The sequence below is a fragment of the Biomphalaria glabrata genome, chromosome 1, assembly GCF_947242115.1.
Source record: "Biomphalaria glabrata chromosome 1, xgBioGlab47.1, whole genome shotgun sequence".
In the NCBI taxonomy this organism is placed as follows: domain Eukaryota; kingdom Metazoa; phylum Mollusca; class Gastropoda; family Planorbidae; genus Biomphalaria; species Biomphalaria glabrata.
Genome location: NC_074711.1, coordinates 35,665,179 through 35,691,247, shown reverse-complemented (window position 1 = coordinate 35,691,247; position 26,069 = coordinate 35,665,179). Strand labels below are relative to the sequence as shown.

The following is a 26,069-nucleotide window of genomic DNA, read 5'->3' as shown; positions in this document are numbered from 1 at the left end:
AAATAAGGAGCTGGTGACCCTAAGGCATCGTGCAGCACATGGACCTACACCTTGGAAGAGCCTGCAACCCCGTAAATTTTAAAGTGTATCGGCACCTGCCGTTCCTTTGAACACAAATGCGTGGAGAATGTTGTGTGTGTGTGTGTGTTCCGCCCATTGCTAATGCATATGCTTTCGTCTCATTTCCATGAGATTATCCTTAGTTGTTTTGCGACTGAAGGAGGCTATTTTCAAAAAAAGGCTCTTCTATTGCTTTATTTAAAAAAGCTGCTGCAACTGCTGCTTTAGAACCAGTACTATTTGTTACTGCTGCCTTAGTTCTTAGTGAATAGTAAGGCGTGTTTTAGATTTAGTGGAGCTAGTGTTACGGGTTCGTTGTGGTTAAAGAATATTGTAGATGGCTGGGATGTTAGTATAGATTTAGGTTTAGTAAAGTAAGTAGGAGTAATTTAGTTGATTGTTGGTTTGGTTAGTTTGTTTCTGTTATAATAGGAAAGTTCGATTAGAGTTTGGTCAGTAGAGTTGCTAGGTTCAGTCAGTAGTGTACATATCTATTATACTTTATTATTGATTTATTTTTCCCTGATGTAAATAAAGTATCGTTTTGTTTTATTTATGTTCAAGTAAAGTTTCGTTCTTGCATTCTTTTAGTTAGTTAGTTGAGTCTAGTTGTCTGGTTGCTTAGGCGACTCTAGCCCCTTGGTCACAGATTGATGTGAACAGATACAAACCACCCAGTAGTGTTACCATCAGGCTACTGCTGTTATAAATTCTGTTTAGCAGAGAAAGGCCCGGTGCCATCCCTGACCTGCTAACACTTAGTCTATTATTACTGACTTTGCATTAAACTTTCTCTATTTTTCCTCTGAATCATTTTCCCCACTGTTTTTATGTATGTGTTCGTGTGTACTAACAGTGTCAGAGCCACCAAAGAAGAAGTCACTCATCGTCATGACAGCCTCTTGTTCCGTCATGCCAGAGTGTGCCAGCAGTCTTTCAATCAAGTGAGGACCATCGGACTCTCTGCACTCTTCATCGCGCAGAGATTTGATAACTCGTTGGACTTCCACGGACGAGATTCTATTGGTGGAAATAGGAACATTAATTTGCATTGAATCATAGATCATGTTTCTCTTACAAAACTGAATTAACATTCAAACTGATGTCCATTGAATGAGGTGAGATTCATTCATGAACATTTGATTAGGGCTTAGACTGTATAGTTTTTTTCATAAATATTAGAAATATATTGACTGAAAAACGAGACCATTTGTTAGTATGCTATGTACATTGACTAAAATACAACAACACACAAATGACGTAAAGGGCCCTGTGAATTTCCTCTTCACCCAGAAGAAAACAAATAATCTTTAATCTTAGGACTCTAAATACAAAACACTTCTCTAGTTCTGATCCGTGCAAAGCAAAAGAAGACGCTATGAATTATTTGCTTTCATTTTTTTTTTCATTAAGGATCGTGTAATTAAAACTATAAATAAATAATTATAATTATAAATTGCCTACAAATCAACCTCGCTTCTAATTGTTAGATCTACATTTTGATATAGAAATAAGACTTAACAGACCTCTTCTTGTATATATTTCCCAGTGATCATTAGCCGTTGTTACGTTTTGCATGAAGATGTCCTATCAGCCTTTATTTACTTACTACATTAGGTTCCATTTAATTCTTCAAAGCTTCAGAAGCTGGTTCATCAGACCTTTTTTCTTTTTTTTTTTTTTTTTGCTTTAGCACGCTCTAGGCTTCAATCTCTTTTGTGGAGCTGTGGGAGAAGGTTGGGTCTGGGAGAACACAACGCAGCTTGAGTCGGAAGTCGAACTCGAGCCGCTTCGATAGGCAGCCTTGCTGTGAATGTCACTTGGCCACACATTCCACATGCCAACTTACTTAATTACTTCAGACTTACTGCAAAAGGTGGCCCATCAGATTTATTTACTGCAAGAGGTGGTCCTTCAGACTTACTGCAAGAAGTGGTCCTTCAGACTTACTGCAAGAAGTGGTCCTTCAGACTTACTGCAAGAGATGGTCCTTCAAACTTACTGCAAGAAGTGGTCCTTCAGACTTACTGCTTGAAGTGGTCCTTCAGACTTACTGCAAGAAGTGGTCCTTCAGACTTACTGCAAGAAGTGGTCCTTCAGACTTACTGCAAGAAGTGGTCCTTCAGACTTACTGCAAGAGGTGGTCTTTCACTTACTGCAAGAAATGGCCAATCAGACTTACTTACTGCAAAAGGTTGCCCATCAGACTTACTTACTGCAAAAGGTTGCCCATCAGACTTACTTACTGCAAAAGGTTGCTCCTCAGACTTACTTAATGCAAAAGGTTGCCCCTCAGACTTACTTACTGCAAGAGTTGGCCCATCAGACTTACTTACTGTAAGAGATGGTCCATGCTACTCTCAATGATCCTGTATTCCTTAGTTCTCCACAGTTTGTACAATGGTAAGATTGGTAACTTGGCAAGCGTGGTAACCAGCTCTTTGACCTTTGTGGCCGTCAAGTTGTTTTCTTTCAAGCCAGTGGCCGTGAGGGCGCCAAGACGTCGATGAAAACAAAATTGAAACAAGCCTGGTATACAGAAACAATGAAATTACCCACAATTCAACATGTCAAAACAGAATATGATTCACGACACTGAGGGATTTAAATAGGTTTCAGTAAATGCTTTAGCGAACCAAGCACATCTAGTTGTAGGGATTCTATTTATTTCATTTCGATATAAATGTCTGTGTTCAAATGACCATTTTCCATCTCAGGCTGTTCTAAATACTAAACATTTCATTGAGTTAAACATATGCAACTTCTTATTGAACATGATCGTTTCTAACTTCTCTCTTAAGAAATGTTGATTTCCTATTTTATCTATTGAATTAGACTTGCTGACATTATGACAAGACACTCTCTGGAGTTAAGAAAAGGTAGGCCCGGTAAGGGATACAAAACATAATTGGGGAAAAGGGGATTTCTTTTGTTCAATCTGTTTGTTTTTATCTCTTTTGTGATTAAAGAGGTAGTATCGGAAACATGTGGGGGGGCAAAAGAAAATCGATTCTTAAAGAAAATATCGTTTGATAAGTGGGCTGAAAATATAGTAGTTGGCAGGCGTTATTAAATGAAAGGTCGGTTTTATGAACTAAGGCATAGCCAATGGACCTTATTTACCAATCGTAAATAAAACACACCTTAAGTCACGTGACAACCATAGGTTGAATTTAGACAGATATCGCAACACAATTAAAACTACGTACTTAAAAGGAAAACATTTGTCAACTACTAATCGACAAGTTTCTGGCACTCGACAATACAGTCAGGTCACGCAGAGGTCAATGTCTGACAAGAGTTCGATCAAAAATTCCTTACATTCTAAAATGTACAAGAATATGACGTCACGAAAGTCTTCGTGGCCGTATTTCTCCACATAGTTCCCCAAATCGTCTGCGACCTTTTCGATGGCTGGAAGATATGGATCAGCAGAGCCAGGCCGAAGAAATGACGGTTGTGCCTTCATGCGCAGACGTCTCCAATCTTCTCCTTTCCTAGGCAAAAGTGGGAGGAGCAAAAACAGGACAACGTAAAATAAAGCCTAATCTATTTTTAGAAGGGCATTGAAAAGTGGACCCAAGTCTCATACTGTTTTATTGAACTGTGGGCACTGGAAACTAAATCTCATAGCAACAGATCTGTTTGGTTTGAGTTTGTAGCTTTTCAATACAAACAATTATTGTTAGATTCTATGCATATTCATTGTAGTAGGAGTTGATGTTATTAGTTTTCCTTGTTTAACTTTAAATCTATATTTAGATCATACAGTTTTATAGACAGACCACATAAGATAATGTTATCAATGATAGAAGACGACAGGTACAGGGCAGTGTAGATAGATAGATAGATAGATAGATAGATAGATAGATAGATAGATAGATAGATAGATGGATAGATAGATAGATAGATAGATAGATAGATAGATAGATAGATAGATAGATAGATAGATAGATAGATAGATAGATAGATAGATAGATAGATAGATAGATAGATAGATCTCAGACAACTAGTCATATCTGGTGAAATTCCCGAGATGTCTATAAATGTCGTAGAGGTAATTGCTCTCTCTCTCTCTCTCTCTCTCTCTCTCTCTCTCTATCTATCTATCTATCTCTTTCTATCTATCTATCTATCTATCTATCTATCTATCTATCTATCTATCACACACATCTATCGAGATTTATTTATTAAAGATGTGTCTAAAAGTTAAACTGGCCAATCTAAAATATCTTGAAAAGACTCACAAGGTGGCTAAAGTTTTGACGTTACGAGATTTCAAGTAGGTCATGATGAGTGGGAAGTTGGGCCGTTCTGGAGTGCGTCCTTCCTTCTCCATGACAGTCAGCATGTCCTTGGGATCCTTCAAGAAGACGGTCGTCCCGAAAGGAAGCTCTATGCGCACAATGTTACCGTACTGCTTGTGTAGGTTGATAGCTAACAGATCAGGTCGTGCTGTCACATTCTTGGCTGAACAGAGGAACACAAGAATGCCACCAGAAAATTGTAATATTACTGTAATTTGTATTAAATCGCTCTCTCTCTCTCTCTCTCTCTCTCTCTCTCTCTCTCTCTTCTTGGCCATCTCTTTTCCCTAATTTCTTTTCTTTCTTTTCTTGTGCCTGTCTTTGAAAACTCGTGGACCTTATTATAAAGTATTCTGTTACCATTACATAAAGTATTCTGTTACCATTACATAAAGTATACTGTTACCATTACATAAAGTATACTGTTACCATTACATAAAGTATTCTGTTACCATTACATAAAGTAGCATTGAAGCTGTTATTGCATGGCCGGACTTAGGCCACTGCAACCTATGCGGCCGCAGTGGGCCCCGCACTTTCATAGGCACGCGCGAATTCTAGGTGTAAATTATTAAATTAAATCATTTTAACTTATTACTAAAGGGTTCCTGGAGTTCTCCCGAAACTGGAAAATATACCAAAAAAAAAGTCATGAAAATCTCCTGAAATTATTAAAATCTTCTGAAAACTCATGCAAATCTCCTTAAAAACAGACAAAATAAATTGTACTTAAAAACTAAAGGCATTGTCAGCTTTCATTTAATATAATAATAAGTTGAATTTTAACCAAAACAAGAAGTTCAAATACCTAATTTACTTTAATAGTCACTGGCATATAAATATAGATCTAAATCTATCTTTACCTCTTACAAACACGATATTTTGCTAGTATATGTAAAAGGCAGATCTGAATGTTTATTGGCCTTCTGTTGGAAAACTACTATCTACTGTAGATGGCTCGTAAAGTTAATTCGACTGTGATTTTGTACTTAGTAAAATATGAATTAAATGCAAAAACGAATTTATTTTCTAATACAAAATCTTAATTTTCACTTATTATCCTTATCCCTACCCAGACTGGGCCCCGCGCAATCCGTTTCGCATAGGGCCCCGCAATCTGTAGGACCGGCCCTGTGTTATTGCTATTATATTTGTTATTATATTTGTACCATTAGGAAATCAATGTGTTTATTGAAATGTGTGTAAATTGTAAAACTATTCCCATCCCACGATAGCTACACGGACGTAGCAAGCATTAGTGTAAGAGTGTCATCAGTGGGGTAGCTAGAGAGTCGGGGACCCGGGCTTGACCTCTTTAGGGCCCCTGCATTGTGCCATTCAATATCATGACACGAGATAATGGCGTAATATTTGATGTAAAATTAAATTTCGGACACTTATTTTGGGGGGCCCGGGGGAGATTATCAAATTTGGACCCCTCCTTCCTCAGCCTAGCTACGCCACTGAATGTGATTTTTAAATGATGTAAACATTTTTCTAGGCGAGTTCTAAGTGAAAATTAACAAGACTAGTGTTTCCACTCTTAACATGATACACAAATATGTCAGCGTGACATGAAACTCAAGATGGACACCAACAATTGGAAGAAAAACAAAAAGCACAGGATAGTCCCGTGTGGAAAGCTAGCATAAAGAAGCGGCCCTGGAATGCAGGAGGTAAACACACCAGAAGAAAGGGAAAGGATGAAAACGTTGCAGTGACTGTTGATGTCTTACACGTGACCGTGGATGTGTGGATGTGTGGATGTCACAGAAGACGTTACAATAGGACATGCCACAGACACAGAGACACAAAAGGACATGCCACAGACACAGAGACACAAAAAGGGCATGCCACAGACACAGAGACACTTACTAAATGGCTTGAACAAAAATGCGGCCCCCACTAACGGCAATCTAGCTGCTCCTCTTGGGCCTGGAACCTGGTCAAAACTCTTCACCGTCATTTCTGAGAGTGGCTGAGATTTGGGGCAGGTCACCTTGACCTGGGGCTGTGAAGCGGAACTACATGATCGTGGTACTGGATTTCGAGCAGACTTTGAACACTTGGCAGTCCTGGTGGCTGAAATACAAACAAAAATATAAAAAGTTAATTAGTGATGGAAGAATGGAATGTTTTGTTTACTTCTAGAACAAGGTGATCCCACCCCCCACCCTGTGTCACCTCGATCAGAAGAGTTCACACAAGTTTTATCAGCTAAGGATGTATCATCTTTTAAGATACAGACGTGACTGTGTCCAAAAGTTCAGTTTGTGTCTTCTTTGAACTATTTGAACTGTATATTTAAATAAGATAAGACAAGTGATACTTTACATGATACGATATCACTTGTGTGATATCATACAATGATAATATTAGAAGGTGATATGCATGGCGTCCTAGTTCTAGTTGAAATCTTGAACACTACTATGAAGTGATTGAATTCGATCTTTCTGACTCTCACTTAGCGTCACTCTACTATAGAACTGTAGCAAATATCCCTTGTTACAAATTGGGCAGCTTCATTGGATAACAGTCATGAAGTGGTGAAGTCGAAATAGATTGTATACAGGAGAGACTTTGTCTCCTTGCTATTCTCTGTAGGGGAGGGGGGAGTCTGTGGAAAATCTCTTTAATAAATGCAATGTGACGCGTTTAAATGTAGTTTAAACCTGAAGTATAAGAAATACACATTGATGCTCCAGATTCTGCTTCTTTATTATTTCATGTTTTAGTGTTTGTTTTATCTTCTATATTGAATAATGCTATACAATACAACACACAATTTTAACGTATGAGGTGCACACAGTGGCGTAGTCGACCGGGGGGGGGGAGAGGGTCGGGGTTTTTTTGTTTGTTGTTTTTTTAAACTATAAAATAGTCACAAAGTTCACGTATTCCCCACAGCAAAATAAAAGTGCTGGCAATAAAAACACAGAAACACAAACATGGTTTGTCTTCTTTGCTGAAGTGGGAAGTGGCAAATTATGGCGGTTTTTTATCTAAGTTAGGCCCCTGATCTTTCTGTTCCCTATAAATACCTTCACTGAACACTTCAAGGTTAACGGCTCTGCTAGACAGTAGAAGGTTATCGCTGGTGCTGTGTTCTCTTCAAGGCGTTGATCTAAGCATTGTATCATACTGACAGTGGATGGACGAAAAGAGCTTACTGATTCGTTGAAGCCTTTATATTAACTCACTCCGTCTGACTGTGAGGAGTCATTAATACATGATTTCTCCAACTTCTGATTCTGTCATCAAGTGGAAATTTTGCACAATTATTAATTGTCGACGACAATGCATTAATCTATCGAAAAAATAAACAATTGGTCAATTAGTGGTAATTAATTGATTTTTTTTCATTTTGTAGAAAAATGGGTGTTAAGCCTTGCAGTATTGAAAGATATGGCATTGAATGTACGTCTCTTCAACTTAATTCAGCTTAGTTTCTTTAAAAGTTGTTTTTTTTATTTAAACAAACAAACAAACAAACAAACAAACAAACAAACAAACAAACAAACAAAAACCTGAGCAACTGTGTTCGTTTTGTTTGATTTATTTCAAGAGAAAAAAAAGTCTCTCTATGTTTATACAACAAATGTATTTACACTGTGTGATGGAATGAATTCTTCGTAAGAATGCAGACTATTTTGGTCTCAGGTGATGTATTTTAAAATTGTCTTCTTTTGAGAGGAAAAACAAATATAGTTTGTTTCATTTCGAAATGATACAACTTTTTACATGCACTGCCTGTTTTCCATTGGGTAGACTTCGGTAGACTGATTGTTCAGTTCGAAGAAACTTTTCAAGCATGGCATTATTTCATTCCACATGTTGAATGATGCCGACTTGAATGACTATGACATTATGTAATAGGTAGCCTACTTTATTAGAAAATACAGTGACTCGTACGAAATAACTGCAAAATGTGTTAAATGCTTAAAAAAAAAAACAACTTCATGGCAGTTTCTATTAGATGTTTAGCACAAGAGAAAAAAAAGAATGTTGCAAACTTTCATTCTTGCTGAGTTGTCTTAGAGAAATGAAATATTTTAATTGACTGTGACATGTAATTAACCACTCTTGGGGTTGCTTTATTTTATATTATTTGATAAATAATAACCTGATAGCTCGGTATTCAAGTGTCAGTACGAATTTATAAACAATGAATGTTATGTCTGTTACTGATAGGACTACTAATGTCCTTTGGGGTTAGGTCATAAGAGCATTAGTAGCTCGCTCTAACTAGCAGCTAGATCTAACTTTACACTTGGACTGACATAGTTGAAGAAGCCTTGCCCTTTAATGACGCCATAGATAAACGCTTTGGGTTCACACAACAACGGGAGGGGGGGGAATAAAGGAGCTGGGTAAAAAGGGGCGGGGCGTTACATCTAAAGACAGGTTCAACATTCTCCCTTCCCTGATAGAGCCCCTGAACCTTGACATGGCCCCCATCATACTATTCACCACCACAGTACGCGGCCTCTCCAGTTTCACGAGTGACGTTCTTAGTTTAGTACAGATAAAACATTGAGTTGTATTTAGTCTACAGTTAACTGTCATCAAAACATTTTCTCAAGGGAAGTAACCTCATTTATGTCATTAGTCTAAGGCAGTGATTCCCAAACTTGTTTTTTAACGGAACACTTCCCACATTCTGAGTATTTAACGGAACATTTCCCACAATCTGAGTATTTAACGGAATATTCCGCACATTCTGAGTATTAAGCGGAATATTCCGCACATTCTGAGTATTTAGCGGAACACTTCCCACATTTTGAGTATTTAACGGAACACTTCCCACATTCCAGTAGTTCGCGGAACACCTATACCGGCCTCGCGGAATACAGTCTAGGAAACACTGGTCTATGGGAAGCACTCGTCGTTTCGGTTAGATCTAAGTTTCCAGCTCATATCCTAGTGGATGTAATAGAAATAATGATTGGGGGGAGGGTGGCGGAAGGTTGAAGCAACATTTTCATCTCTCTCAGTTTTTTTTGAATGGCGAACGTGAGCATTCCTTGCTGTTATCTAAACACCTACTGGACACCTGTGTGGTCCTGACATTTGTAGACACACGTTTGAGGGTGTTCCCTCGATACTGACCCGCACCTATGTTGGATGACCGTGACACAGAAATATGAGTTGTACGTGACAAAATAACTATGAAGCTAATGTCTATCACGCTCTAGGGCATCTAGTGAAAAATGTTAAACTGTAGTCCCCAACTGTTGCCAACTTTAAGAATGACTAAATGTAACCCTAACTCTAACGGGACATTCTTAGACACAAAAGAAAGAGCGTTGCGGGAGTCACGTGGCAGACAGACGGACGAATTCTTTCAGAACAACCGGAAGTAGTTTCGCTGCTGATACTGAATGATGTGTTCATTTCTGTTGTCTCTAACCCATTTTTGAAAGTTAAATTATTCATCTAACCTTTGACCAACTCCTACTATCTGTTAGGGTTGGGACAATCTAATTATGTCCTCAATTCAAAAATGGGATCTCTGGGGTTGTTTTTCTTCTAAATTATCAATGCACCAAATTTAAAGAGACATTCTTTGTGGAATAATTGATAGGGTAAAGGAAAGCTGATGCCGAAAGGAATAAATAGGATTTATAAATAGACATGGGCGTAATTTTTTTTTTCGTGGGGGAGGGGGCGTTGTTAAATTTGTTCCTCTCCTCACATATATATATATATATTAACTAAGAGGGCCAAACCCTAAATATTTAGCGATATCTGTGAATACCGAAGGATTAATTTCCTTTGTTGGTATCAATTGTTAATAACCAATGGATTATTTCATTAATTTTTTATCGATTTATCAATATGCGGGAATTCCCACTGACATAAGCTAAAAGTAGACAAATTTAATTTTAAGAGAATTAGATTTGGAAAAATTAGGCCTATCACTGTGTGGCCAATTTGCTAGTAATTTTACCAAATACATAAACTGTCAAATTCGTAAGAAAATCGTTAGACACAATTATGAAATCCCAGCCCTGTGTCTAACTTTTTGAACTCATGAAGAATTTAAAAGGTAATAAGAGGATTTCAAAAGAAATGAGAGAAACAGAAAGACTTGATAGATATATACAACATGTCGTAGGCGGTTTCGCATCATGGCGGTGTAAACACGACCTAGTCCGCCACAATATGTACCTTGGCCTTTTTTTATTAAAATCTGAACTAGAAAGATAAACTTTCGCAGAAAAATGTAGACCCTTTTGATGTTTGATTCGCCGTCGGGTTTAGTCTTTTTATAAAGTTGGCTAATAATGTCCACCAAATCAAGGACTTAAAGCTACAAAAATTCTTGTCCTTTACTCTATGCGGTGAGTTTTGTATTTGAGTCTGTTTGACCATTATAATACTTCAAAGTATTAAAAAAAAGTTTAAGTTTGGTTAGAGCACTAGTAAATCTTTATCTTGAAAAGACTACGTCTTCGGGTATTTCCGCATGTAGGCCCTAGTCATTGAAGAGTTTGATAAACAATGTTAAAGAACATTTTGCGTACCGCAACTCTAGATGTAAAGGCCTATTATTAGGATATGATAAACTCTAGTAGGTTTATACATTCGCTTAATCACGAATTTTTTTTCCTCAAGGGTTGGGGAGGATAGGTGGGGGAACGGGGCGAGGTAAAAAAAAATGTTCAAATTGTTAAATCAAACATTCATTAGTTACCATCAAGAGTAAAACCATCGCTCTATAAGCTGTGTAACAGATACTAGAAAGTAATAAAATATATAATATATATATATATACTAGAAAGTAATAAAATATATAATATATATATATATAATCTATCTTTTTTTTTCTTTTTTTTTAAAGAATAAAAATTTTAGAAGCTGTGCAGAGGTCAGGACTCGTGACAAAATAAAGTATGTATTTTCTTATAGTTTGGGTATAATTTTTTAATTGAAAATAAGTTTTTTAAGCAAATTTTTTAAATACACAACAAATATAGGGGTCAAACCCAGGAAATTCCCCGGTGGTAGTACTACACTCTTACTACTAAGTTAACCAACCCTACTAAAATAACAAGTTTAAATATAAATAGAGAGATCTGGATTTAGAAATAAAATCAAAATGAAAACAAAATGGCTGCTCAAAATGATCGCGTCTTTCCACGTCACGTGACTCATTTAATGACGTGGTGTTTGATGTTGTCCCGCCGCATGAGTGCCAAATTTCAGATTGGTAGAATAATGACAATTTGTCAAAATATATATTTTTTTTTACTATGCAGAATTTGAACAAAGTCATAGTAGAACAACTATTTTGGAGAATAGTGCTTGGATTTCTTGAAATGTTTAGTATATAATATCTCGGGCTAATGGACTAGTAAAAAGACAAAATAGTTCACCTAATTTGGGCTGGATTTCTCACCAAACTACTTGAAAAGTCTCCCCCACTGACCCCATTTGACTTAATTTTCTAAAGCTGCTCTAGTCTAAAGTTGTCCTAACAATAAAACTGAAATAAGAAAACGTTGTTTTGAGAACCCCTGAAATACCAGTGAAGAGGTGCTGGAGTTCTTGGAGTGAACTGTATCAAGGAAATGGGTCAAACGCAGGGGGGCGGGACGAATTAGGACAGGGTAAGAGATGGAGGAAAGAGAAATAGTAGGTTGCTGGTTCAAACCGCTCTGACACGGACACGTGTTGACACACAAACCTACACAGACAAACACACATACCCAACGCTTGAAAAAAAAATTGGCCTATTATCAGGACATTGTTATTATAAAACACACACACACACGCACACACACACAGAGGTAAGCGGAGATTGTTAGGCCTACTATTGATAGGGCAAAACCCTGAACCTTGACCAGACTACTTTATAACCTCATTTCTTTAATTGACACACTATTGTCAACCCATTTTTTTAGTTCATTAATTTAATGCTAGTTATTAATAGTTCATACACTTTGCGGTTCAAGTCATGGAACTTTTTTTTTAGGCTAGAACTAAGTCATGACTTCTTTACTCAACATTTATAGAACTAAGTCTTAACTCATGACTTCTTTACTCAACATTTATAGAACTAAGTCTTAACTCATGACTTCTTTACTCAACATTTATAGAACTAAGTCTTAACTCATGACTTCTTTACTCAACATTTATAGAACTAAGTCTTAACTCATGACTTCTTTACTCAACATTTATAGAACTAAGTCTTAACTCATGACTTCTTTACTCAACATTTATAGAACTAAGTCTTAACTCATGACTTCTTTACTCAACATTTATAGAACTAAGTCTTAACTCATGACTTCTTTACTCAACATTTATAGAACTAAATCTGAACTCATGACTTCTTTACTCAACATTTATAGAACTAAGTCTGAACTCATGACTTCTTTACTCAACATTTATAGAACTAAGTCTTAACTCATGACTTCTTTACTCAACATTTATAGAACTAAGTCTTAACTCATGACTTCTTTACTCAACATTTATAGAACTAAGTCTTAACTCATGACTTCTTTACTCAACATTTATAGAACTAAGTCTTAACTCATGACTTCTTTACTCAACATTTATAGAACTAAGTCTTAACTCATGACTTCTTTACTCAACATTTCTTAAGTCATTTTTAGGAATGAAAGAAAATGAAAGAGGGAATGATCAAGTAATCGTGTATCGCAATGCGCACCATCAAACACACCTATTGAAATGGTGCGTCGATAGGATACAAAACAAATTGAGTTGAAACTGTTTAGAAGCGGATTGCATGGAATATTTTTAAAAGTCTTAGATGTTCCTCGAGTCTAGCATGCCTTACTGTCACGTGATAATGTCAACATTAAATGTCTGGGCAGGTCACCTATCCTCCTTGGGGAATATGCCAAATGCTATCTTTATCGGCGAGCTTAAAGGTGGTCGGCGTAACAGAGAGTTACAGAGGCAGCCCGACCCCCCAAATTAGACGCCAGCTTACTCTCAGCGCATAGAGCAAAACACCTGACAGCGCTTGGCTTCCGAAATAACTAAGGAACTTTTACAAATGGCGCAGAGTACACGAAACCAAAAGCAAAAGCTCACTATCTTTTTTGGAATAATGCTGAGTCAAATAAATCAGCGTTTGCACGAAGGCTCCTACGTCAGGTTCCGATATGACAATTTATTCAACTTAAAACGCCTACATTAGATTTCACTCAGACAACAGTATTTTCAACCTAAGACGCCTCCATTAGGTCCTGCTCAGACGGCAGTATCTTCAATCTAAGACCCATAAATTAGGCTCTGCTCAGACGGTAGTAACCTCAATCTAAGACGCCTACTTTTAGGTTCTGCCCTTACTCCTCGTACGGGTGGTATATTCAATCTAAGACGCCTACATAAGGTTACGCTCAGACGGCAGTTTCTTCATACTAAGTCGTCATAGTATATATCTTTTCTAATTCCGATCTTATAACAATAGCTAGATTGTTGATAAATGATGGTGATGTTTTAACTATGGCAATCATTTTAATTGAGAGATTCTTGTTTGTTACCTTTAAGCACATACACACAAACACACAGACACACACGTTCAATGAGGTCAATAGGCAATGTCCTCTTTAACGTTTAACGTTGTTTTATTGTTTTATTTATTGAAATATTTATCCACTCTATTACCGTCTAGTAACCTAGTTTATAGATGTGAGAATCCATGAGCAACCTCGAAATAGTAAAAGAATAGTCGATGCAGTGTGTCAGTCACGTCATAATCATCATTTAATCCTTGTCTTGCGTCGTGAAGGGGTAGGAACTGTGATGATGTGTGCGAAGGTTCTCAACTTTTACCAAACAGAAAACATTTCATGGTCACGATATCCGGGCAGCTTCTGGCGAGCCTGTGTCGGCTACTTTCTCCAAAGTACTTGGCCAGTAAGTTCTATCTAACGATAGGTTCAAACCCATTTCAGTTTCCTTCACTTGTACAGCTCTGGCCTGCTCATCCACCTGTCTGTCTGTTTATCCTAGACTTGTAACTTCACTAACTCTTTCAATATCTTCTCTTAACAACTTATGCACTTCTATGGATATTGCATCTCATCTCAATGCAATTTTTTTAGCCCATAGAATTTAGAGTCCAGTGTTCAAAACGAATGACAATGTCAATGTAGTCATTGCACCTATTGTGATAAAGCTTTTATCAACTCAGTCTGTCTGGCTGTCTGTCTGTCTGTCTGTTTGGCTGGAATCTTGTACACATTAGTTCTCCCACTTCACATTCTCAGACCAAGTTGAAAAGTTGCACAATTATTCATTGACGATGACAACACATAAATTAATCAATCAATCAATTAGCCGTCATTCATAAATTTTGTTTTATATAGAAATGTACTAAGCTAAAGGGAGATGAGACTTGTATAAAGAATTAGGTCACTCGCTAACTATTTTAAACTGTAAGACTTTTAAAAGAATAAAACCTACTATTTTATAAGTACTTTAATAGCTCAGTGGAAACGTGTCGGCCTTTCATCGTGGAGGCTCGAGACCCTGATTTCAAATTTGGACTGAGCAATTTTTTGTTTGTTTTTAATAGCTTTTCAAAAGCAGCACGGAAATTTTCTTGCAGGTTACCCCCTCACCCCACCCCAACTGGTCCACAAAAAGTGCACGGACCATAGCGCACTAAGCATTCCATAAATCTTATATGAAAGTTGCGCTCAACAAAAACATAATAAAAATATTTCCAATCGCACAAATGTATTATTGTTCTTCTAGATCTATTAAAAATGAATGACATGATGAATTCAAACTAATTGATGCAATGTCGCTCAACATAAGCTTTGTTGTTGTGTTTTGTTTTGTTAGTATTTTACAAAGCTTCTATCAACACACTCTGTCTGTCTGGTAAAAGGCTATGGACACGTTATTTCTCCCTCACTCATGCTCAGATCAAGTTGAAACTTTAAATCATTTATTCTACATAACAAAACGCGAATCAATAAAAAAAATTATTTATAAGTCAATTAATTATGGGTAATTATTTTGTTAGATATCCAAAAGGGGAAATAACTTCTACATTATTGAGAGATTTAGTTGTAAGTGTGGAGTTATTTCCCTTAGATAAGCTTTTGGTTAAAATGCTTTTATATTTTTGCTTGTTTATGCGACATATGAGATATTGAAATTTGAGTTTTAAACGCACTGTTAGTTTCTGAGATGTTAACGTAAGGATGGTGGGGGGGGGGGGCATAATGTTTACACTGACGCCGTCACTACAACTGATTTGTAGTGTATTGCACCTAAACATAGCTATATTGAGATAAACTTATCAATTAACTTTTTTTTAGATAATTAGTTTCAAATTCTGTTTTTTTAATGCCATTTTCAAAACCAAAATAACAGTAGCACGGACTAATTATCGATCCAGATATTAATACAAATAATAATTATAAAAAAGTGTATATTGTGTACTAGGTCAGGTTCATGGGGCCGAATAAACTACAGCTTTTAAGTCTTTCATAGCAACCCGAAACAACTGAAATAAAATGTCTATAACATGAATCTGTTCGACAATAAGTGTACCTTGAGTCGGCCACAACATAATGCTAGACGCCTCTAGTGGTGAGACATTTCTTAAACCCACTAGGACCTACTTTTGACCTCCAATTAACAGATCTTGTAATACTTTTTTTTTTTTTTTGCTTTGCTAGTGTATGTAATTAGCGCTTATGGATTAGTCCGTTATAGATTATGTTACACAGATATTGTAACAAAGGTCATGTTTCATAGGTCTTGTAGTAATTTAGGTCATGTTTTTGGTCACGCTATATAGGTCGTAGACTTATAAAGCCGGCCGCATACGTGGCATGGGTGGGTTAGGTCATTTGCAGCTAAGCCTGCTTATTCTCTCAGCTTTTGTTGGTTCGGCGCTCTTTCGCCCTGGCCACTCTTTTTGCTTCAAATATGGGAGATGAGAATGTGGCTTGCGCGACGAAAATGTATTAAATTAAGGCATCAGCCTCACTCTCTCGCCCCTTGCCAGCTAAATCCAGTGGCAGAACAGAGTCCAGACAACTTGAGCTGGTTTGGGGTGCAGTGGATGACAAGTGTGCTCTACATGTCCCACAGTGCTCCTAAACGTTCCACGGCGTTTGCTAGGTGACGCCTGATGGCCCTGGTAGTCTAATTCAACTAGACTTCACATGCTGGTGGTGGACAGAGACCATAGTTTCACCAGGTACTAGCTCTGGCTAACCCTCACCTGGTTTGGCCCGTCAGTCGAGACGGTTTGCCGGGTGTGGCCGTTGCCGCATGCAGACAACTGCTTGGAGCCACAGGCGAGTGCTGCGTTCTGAGTGGAGACCAAGGTCAATGAGCTGCTCAGAGAGCCCAACTGCCCAGTTGATAGAGGTACTACTCCTCCTACAGAACCCCATACACTGTATACGTACCTTGACTGTCTCTCGCTTAATAGTATTGGCCAGTGCTGGTGCATATTTATTACACTTAATTTTGTAGGAAAACACTTCTATAGTGGCCTTACATTCACTCATCACACTCAGAGAAAAAGGCGTTGTAGACGCCAGGAGAAGGAATTTCTTTTCTGAAGCTCAGAATTTCAGAATACGATTGGCGCCGGAGATCTGAGGCGGACCCCACTGGAAGAACTTATAGTGCTTCCCCCCAGACCTCCTTGCTGTAGGGAAAACTTGCTCCATCTCCAGCTTCATCTAATGGAAGAACTTTTGAAACAAAACGCAAATTATGTATGAAACAATAAAAGGAATAGTTGGCAGTTCATCACGTGACTTTCAATTCTAAACATAGTGTTAATATTAGGGCAAAATAATACGTGAAAATTGTGTTATAATTGTATGTAGGCGGGGCTAATTATACCATTCATTAATTGTGTAGGCAAGGCTAAAAATAATGTTTATAGGGTCTACGGATGTAGGTTCCATCGCCATGAGTGATAATGTCCTGCTACTAAATGATAAACTCTGGTATAAGACATTGTCTTCGACTCCGAATATTAAAGGTAACTAGAGATTTGCATGTGGCTATGAATAGCGAGTTGCGCCCTTCATATTTTGCCTCAAGTGATGCAGGTAAAGCCGATGTCCGCAGGGGATCGATTATATATATATATATATTCTACACACAGAAATAGAACAAATTTAGGAAGATGCTCGTTTTGTAGACAAAGAACTCTCATTGAAAAATCCTGGCATTATCTCCCCTGTATCACTAGTTTTCTAATAACGAAGTTAAAGAGAAAGGGATATAGCACGTTGTGTTGTTTATTAACTGTTCGATCTCTAACTTATTGAACTCATTATCGATATTAATAAATGCATTTTAAGTATTTATTTCATACCCATGAACCACGGCTAAGACTTCGACATTGAAAGGATGTTTACTTAACAGTATTAAACAGGACAAAAATTTACTTGTTTTTTTTTAGCAGCCCCCGAAAGGGGAATAGACGCTATTAGTTTTGTGTGGTCTGTCTGTCTGTCAATCTGTCCCGTTTAGATCTCGTAAACTAGAAAAGATATTGAAAATTCGACATAATGATATTTTAGACCTTTCAAAGTTCTAATGCAACGGCTACTTTTTTCTTTTCTGAAAGCGAAAAATTTAATTTTTAAAATCAACAGTTTTTTCATAAAAATACACCATTTTTAAAACTATTCACTATTAATAGTAACAAACACTGGAGGCTATTAAGTAAGGGAGATTAAAACTTACATTATGTTGAACACATTATGCGAACGGTTTTAGCTTTTTTGTCAACAAATATTTTTTTTAACAAATGTATTGCTAAGTTATGTAAGTTCTATCATAGTGACTATTAAATGTACAAAAAAAAAGATGTTTACTTTTGTTTAAAGAGACAAAAAGTGCATATAAGTGCGACATACATTATAGCAACGATTAGCAAGTTGGTATTTCATATTATCGGGTGAAATGTAATAACATAACCTTAATACATCCAACTAAAGGAATTTGTTTTTACTTGAGGCTTTGAACAAGAGATTGACCCTTTACAAAACAATTAGATCAATTAGATAATCATTATATGAGATCAGTTTGGCCAGATTCACATCTAGCTTCATCTTCATTTTCACCTATTCCTTGGTCTGATGGACTGTTGGGGCACCACACAAGATCTGTCAACCTTCTTTCTCCATTCTTCTCTGTCATTTGCCTTCAATAGAATTTCATTCTGATATTCTTTCTAAAAAATATTGAAACCTGCCTTTTTATCTGCCTGGGTGGACCACTTCGGGGGCCGATTTTATTTTATAAACCTGCCAATCTATTGTTGTTGTTTTTTTAAGACATGATTTTATGTGACCTAGAATAAAGACCATTGATTCAAATACTGGTATTATTGACCTTATGTAAATAACGCAGTGTTGCCAAAGTCTCGGTAGTGTAAAACAGGAAAGTTGTCATGCCGTGTAGTCTTTCGTTCTTCGCAAGGTTGATACTTAATACAAATCATCGTATTTCCTTGAAAGGGTAACGACACAAAATGTAAATTTGCACGGAATTCTTTAGAGATATGAATCATTTTTTTTTCTTAACTATTTAAGTTGTTTAGTTATTTGGGCTTCTCCTCTACAATTCAAGAATTTCCTAATTTTGAAGTCTGGTGTTTGCTAACTATTTTATTGCTTCGTTGGCTGCATACTTTCTGGCTTTAATTCCATTGCTTGTTTGTTTTACAATGGTGCATTACACATAACAATACATTATGAGAGCCAACAATGTGTACGATAGCACACAAACTATACGTTCATACTCTTAGTGTCTCTTTCACATTTCATGTGAACTTGACAACAGTAATTTGTTCAAGGATTTCATTGCCAAGAGATCAAAAGAGTTATTGCGTTGATTTTTTTTTGTGATCGGGTATCTTATATCTCCTGTGTGATGCTATAATGTTAACTCATGAACCAGGGGGTGTTGTTTTATGCTTAAAATCTTTATACTACTTTATAGCTTTCTTAGCAATGTTTGTCTCGAATAGATGCCCAAGTGCTGTTTGTTTGTTGCCATTGACCTTACAAGTATGATATGAACTATCATGGTAATAAGGATTTAGATGTCGATCAAAGTCTTCTATTTTGTTGAAACTTGTGCAAAGTTTTTACACCACACCCACCATATTTTAGTCTAAAACGGATTGGTACAGTACATTAGAACGTTGGCAGAGGCCCCTAATAATTGTATGGTTGGAACACGGTTACACAAGAATAAACCTAACGAAAGGGATGGAGCCTGTCGCGGTTTTCTTGCTCACCACTTCCAAAGGCCGCCCCTGGTAGCATTTATCTGGGAATGTATATAATGTTTGACCACTAGATCTATTTTATTTTCAAAATTTTTGCTTTATGCTTCATATCGAGTTTAATGTTTGGCACATTTGGTCAAATTTACAATCTAAGAAAAAATAATCAAGTTTCCAAAACAATTAAATGGTTTAGTTATTAGTTCAATCTATTCAATATTTGGTAAAGTAAGATATAGGCTATGTTACAGGTCACTCAACAGCTGCTGTCAGGTAAACTATTGCTAAATTCAATTGTCCAATTTAAAAACAACGCCGGGGCTACACGTGAGCTTCGTTAAAATTAAGAGAAACAAAATCTTCTTTCACACACTGACACACACACACACACACTCACTCACATGAAGTCTACACTACCCACCCTCACCACCTCAGTGTCACTTTTTATTTTCACAATTTATCTGCGACGATCACACCAGTTCACTTAGACACAATAATTTGTTTAGCAACTTTCTATTCTTTAACGCGCATTTTCTATTCCGTACTTCGCAGAGGAAAGAATTAAGTCAAGAGTGTCTGAAAGTTTGTTTTAGAAGCATTGAACAATTTTGTAAAAAGGCTAATTATAGACTAGGTTAAAATCCTTTGTTAAATGTCACGTGGCTGTCGTTCCGTCGGTGTATACACATTTTAAGGCGAAATTGGAATCTACTCCAAGAGACTGATCATATAACCAACGCTACTGATCACTAGGCCATGCCTCCATCACGGTTAAAACATTTTGACAAAAAAAAATAATGTAATGAAAAATGTCAATTCTTTAAAACGGTTCCTTTCACACTTCAGAATTTCCTGTTTCCTATTTACTCTAAGCAGTATCAAATTTTAAAACATTAAAAACAAAAATATTTTTTAAAAAACATACTTTCAAAAAACGGGGTAAATAAACTGTATAAAATTAATAATAGTTTTAACGCTTAATCACTTCTGAAGTCAATGCATTAGATCTTTATTTATTATATACTCTGTTTTTTTTTAAATCTCTTTTTAGTACATTCAAATATAAGTGTATTTTATTAAATATATTTATATACATATATATTTTGTAATTACATTTTAGATATAGCACATACCGTTAAATATTGAGCAACAAAAGCCATTCCTATAGTATATTATCATCGACTTACTGGCTACTTAGAAAAGATCTATCACAATAAACTTTGATCAAGTAGTCGTTGACCGACGGATGTTTCAATGGCCAATGCGACCAACGAAATAGTACGCTAAACTAAATACGTTTACAGTTCTACAAATGAAATTGTTGGTTAACTTATTTACAAACTGCAAGGGTTAGGGTTAGGGCCTGTTACAAATATTTAATCAATACAATTAGGGCATATATCAAACAAGTTTGTTTTATCAATAAGAACAGAATTATGTGTGCATGGGAAGTAGAATAAGAATAAGTCCCTGATACAGCAAGGATTTTAGCTCAATACACCTGGGGATGGGCTGTTTTTAAAGTGACCTTTTTGGTTTTGCTGTGTTATGTTTTCATATCATACAAGTAATCATAACGTTATATAGTATCATGAACTTTGTCCTCACTAGCATTGCAAGGATATTTCGACTCTACATACACAATAATAATACTCATAGAGTTTGTTTTCAAACAGAAATAGTTTAGATTTTTTTTCAGCACTGATATTCAACTAAGTTTGTTGGGCTGTTAGATTACATAAGTCTCTACACACAATACAATAGTCAGAGCCGGATTTAAACTGTTGGAGGCCCTGTGCAAAATTTTTGTTGAAGCCCCTTTACCCTCTTTACAATGCTTTAATGAAAAAAAAATACACTTAATAATATTACGTATATCTAAAAGCATGGCGTATTTAAACGAAAAGGTATGCAGTACTTGTGAATGTAATCACAGATTCCTCCTTTTTTATGCTTACTATGCATACATTTTTATTGAAATGTTATTTTTTAGTTTGTGGAGGAGATTCTTAAAGATGAGGCCCTCTTCGACCTCACAGTCTTCACTGTGGTAAACCTGAGCGTGTACACAATGTAGGTCTACACATTTGTGTGTTGCCTTTAGTTTCCAATATCACGGAGACAATGCCACAAGAAATATGAAATTTTAGATGTAGTTTTTAACAAGGAACCAATGTTCTTGTCTTAACTAATAGTCATTTAGGTTGCTGTTGTCTAACACAAAATATTATAACAACAAAATTATGATAATGCAATTTAAGCATTGTGAAACCTTGGAATTTAGAATGAGGTTTTATAAGAATTGTTAACAGGTTATTATTATTTTAGAGTTAATTTAGATAACATTTATTTAATTTATTTCAAAGCTGTAATTCTTACATTCTTGCAGTATAAAAACTTTCATGTAAATCTATAACTCATTTATGTATTTATTCAAATATTCTAAAACTAAATCCATCTTCTTTTTAAACAGCATCGGATTATTGCCTTTAAAAAATAAGTTCGATGTTACAGTTAGATGATAAAAACATTAATAATGATAATAGTTAACATAATGTAAACCTCATGCATTATGAGACATATAACATAAAACTAGCATTATGAGACATATAACATAAAACTAGCATTATGAGACATATAACATAAAACTAGCATTATTTACATTATGTAGCCTACATTAATTGAACAAAAATGTCATGGTTAACAAAAAAAATGTGTTTCCAATGAAAAAGGCACCAAGAAGGAAATAGAAGGGGAAAAAAATATGTCCTATTTATAATAATGTCATTTTGAGTGTATCATATGTCTCACATTCTAAGAAATGTATCAAGACTTTGTTCTGGTCTTGTAGGTTAAAGAAGAAATGCAAAGCTAACTACGTTTTGATCTCATCATTGACATATCGGCTGACCAGTGGACACCCCCTTCCCCCAATCTCCCAGTGAGTTGATTAATTATAGAGAGAAGAGAAAAGAGAAGTTCATTTATCATATACAGAAGAACAAAAAAGAAGTTAATTCATTGTATATAGAAGGAAAAATGAAATTCATTGATTAGAGAAAAAAAATATATTAACTTAATTGTATAGAGAAGAAAAGAGAAGTTAATTAATTGTATCACCTGATTATCAATTATATTTTAATATAAAGAGAAAGAAAATACCAAAAGAAAAGTTCTCTAGAAATAGCTTCACAGAAATGAACACATCTGAAATTTTATTCAAATTGATAGTCTCCAATAGTTTAGTTCATTTGTGTTGACTAGTAATCAACTATTTATAAAGAAAAAAAAGTAATTCTATCAAATAGTGGTATTGTATGGATAAATACCAGAGATACCAGAGATTTTTAACATAGACTTAATTCAGAACAGAAAGACTTTGTGAGATTGTTTCTGAGATGAACATATAAGGCTCTTACTTTATGTCTATGTCTCGAAAGTAATGTCCAGTTGATACATCCATGTCTAGAAAGTAATGTCCAGTTGATACATCCATGTCTAGAAGGTAGGCCTAATGTCCAGTTGATACATCCATGTCTAGAAAGTAATGTCCAGTTGATACATCCATGTCTAGAAAGTAATGTCCAGTTGATACATCCATGTATAGAAAGTAATGTCCAGTAGATACATCCATGTCTAGAAAGTAATGTCCAGTTGATACATCCATGTCTAGAAAGTAATGTCCAATTGATACATCCATGTCTAGAAAGTAGGCCTAATGTCCAGTTGATACATCCATGTCTTGAAAGTAATGTCCAGTTGATATATCCATGTCTAGTTCGTCTTTCTGTCTAGAAATGTGTCCATAATTAACTAATATTTCAGTGGCTGGTGGGTGTAAGCCTAGTCCATGAATGTACCCTCGTGACTAGGTCCTAGTCTGGTTCCTGTGTTCATGTCTGAAATATCACTTCTTTGTCAACATGTTTTGATACTGACTGATACTTGTAAAAGTACATTTAGATTGCGTTGTATGACCGATATAGTTGAACTAGGGCGGAGCATGGATATGTTTGTTTTGTTCTAGGGTAGAGGTCGGGTATTTATTGAATGTTTATGAAGACTTCAGCTCTTCTTCAACTAGCATTCTGGATGTCATTGTTGATTCTTACAATTGAGGAAACAAGACACTTTATATATAGTTATAAATAATTAGGTATAGTCAGTGCTTTTTTGTGACGGTACGCACCGGTACGGCGTACCTGCACCTTTTTCAATGTGGGGAAAAATGTATTACTTTTATTGTATTTTAACGTTTATTATTTATTTATTAGTAGTTAAAAGTTAAGCGATCCATGACTGAGTACCTGCAACTATTCTTTTTTACAAAAAAAGCACTGGGTACAATACCAGATGAAACTGTACCGAGGGCTTTGTGGAAGATGGTAATTAACAAAATTATAGATTTCTTTTGGACATTGCTCAAAATTATTTCATGCAAAATTGTTCAGAGAAATTTCAATTACATTAATAACTTCATAGACTTGTAAGAGAAAATGTAATTTATTATTTCACTATGAAATTGTGTACTTTTATATTGATATCAATACATCTAGTTATAATAAAATACTTTTGAGTAAATTTTTTTTCTGCATAAATAAAAGTTTCAAGATCTCTGCTGTGTTTGAGAAGAATTATTTGACGTACTGTGGTATTTTTTTTTTTTGTTGTTGTTGTTTTTTTTTCATGTACGTCATTAAGATGTAGAAATCTGAATCCCCATAGGTTACGAAAGAACAATAAATCTCGATGAATTGCGCAAATTTATATTGGTATTTGTCTTTGTTTTGTTTTGTTTTTTACATTTACTATTACTAATAAAGACTTGTGGCTATAAATAATTAATGGGTTTTTTTATTAGATCTAGTTGTAAAAAAAAAGTCTATAAAAATGTGTGCAAACACTTTGTAGTAGAAAATAATAGATTACAATTTCTTCTGTTCAAATGTTTTTCAATTTATTGATTTTTTTTCATTTTTAATTAATTTCTTTTTTATTTCGTTGATGTTGGTGTTTGTTCCAATTACTGGGAAGGCGCTAAATCTAATTTTGATTTTGGCGGGTTCAAAAATGGTTAGTTCAATCAAGACTCTAATTAAGCATAAACTCAAAAACTTCTTTTAATTTTGTTTTATGAAGCTGAATTGTTCTATCATTTATAAAAACAGAAAAAAAAAACACAAGCCAATAGAGATAATTCAGTGACTTAGGGATCAGGTAAAAGATGAATAGAAATTTACCTTGCAAGCCTTTGGCAAACATAATGTCCACAACCAAACTGGATTTTTTTTTTTCAATCTCAAAAATTGTGAAAAATGGATTTGACAGTCAATTATGTAATATTCTATTGAAACAACATTGCAACTAGAGGCTGACGGTACGTGTTCATATAGTGACCACCTAGGGGACGTGCGCAGCGCGAGAGTACATTGGCTTGCTTCGCTGCGACTCTTACCTCGCCACTGGTGTGGGATTTCTGGGTGTTTTCTCATTGACGGTACTGGGGTGTTCGTGTGCAAATGCATAGTAGGGCTAAGTACCATCCTCAGGGAGGGGGGGGGAGGTGTAGGGGGAGGGTAAATCGTTTAAATATGGAAGTTTGAATTGTCAAAGTCATTAGACAGTAAGCTTCTCGTAGAATGTACATCTTTATCATTCAATCTGATTTATTTTGTGGCTATTGGCTTATGCATTGATACTTCTGATAGTGCCGTTACCATTATCATTGTTATTATTATTATTATTATAATTATAGTAATAATTTCAGGTTGTGGAATTGGTATTCCTAATATTTTTAAAATTTAGATACTTCTTCCCATTTTGAATGTGAGATTTTAAATGTTGCCAGTAATAGGCCGCGTCTTTAGAGTCCTAACATAAATCTATAATAGACTTAGAGCTAATGCATTCAGTAATTGAATTCAAATTGCCTTCAGTAATCTAACAAGCCTATAACATTGAAATTGACCTTTGTCTTTATACTTGCATCCGAATGGAAATATTGTAATTCCCACGCCTAATTTTATTCATTGAAAACATAAGATGATGTATACTTCTAAGCAGTGTTTTTTTTTTAATAACTTTGAACTACTAATAAATTAATAATAAACGTTAAAATACAAGAAAAGTAATAATTTTTCCCCATATTGAAAAGGATGCCGGCACGCCGTACAGGTGCGTACTGTCACAAAAAAAAGCACTGCTTCTAAGATGTTCATATATATGTAATCTGTGTGCCTTTACGTATTTTAAATAAAATGTTTTTATAATATTATTTGAAGACTGACTAATGAATAATGACTTTACTATACAACTACATTCATGATCTGATTCCTAGATGGATTTTTATACATTTAAATCTAACCAATTTAGTTCACATTTTGCAAGTGTTGTCTTGGGGGACATACCTTTTTTTTCTTTATTTAATAATCTACACCCACAAA

General features: G+C 35.6%; 1 protein-coding gene across 2 annotated transcripts in view; it reads right to left on the bottom strand.

Moving 5' to 3' along the window:
• LOC106071390 (probable cytochrome P450 49a1) overlaps window positions 1–25,023 on the bottom strand; it is a 36,352-nt gene extending 11,329 nt beyond the window's left edge. The window contains exons 1-6 of one of the 2 annotated variants that reach the window (XM_013231472.2): window positions 24,867–25,023; window positions 6,243–6,449; window positions 4,308–4,530; window positions 3,382–3,557; window positions 2,397–2,589; window positions 915–1,080 (exon numbers count right to left, since the gene is read on the bottom strand). In XM_013231472.2, the coding sequence (XP_013086926.2) occupies window positions 915–1,080; window positions 2,397–2,589; window positions 3,382–3,557; window positions 4,308–4,530; window positions 6,243–6,449; window positions 24,867–24,888 (987 nt within the window). In that variant the 5' untranslated portion in view covers window positions 24,889–25,023. Of the gene's footprint in view, window positions 1–914; window positions 1,081–2,396; window positions 2,590–3,381; window positions 3,558–4,307; window positions 4,531–6,242; window positions 6,450–23,045; window positions 23,631–24,866 lie in introns of those variants that run through there. The other variant, XM_056034275.1, reaches the window with a different exon arrangement.
• Window positions 25,024–26,069: the final 1,046 nt, after the last annotated feature.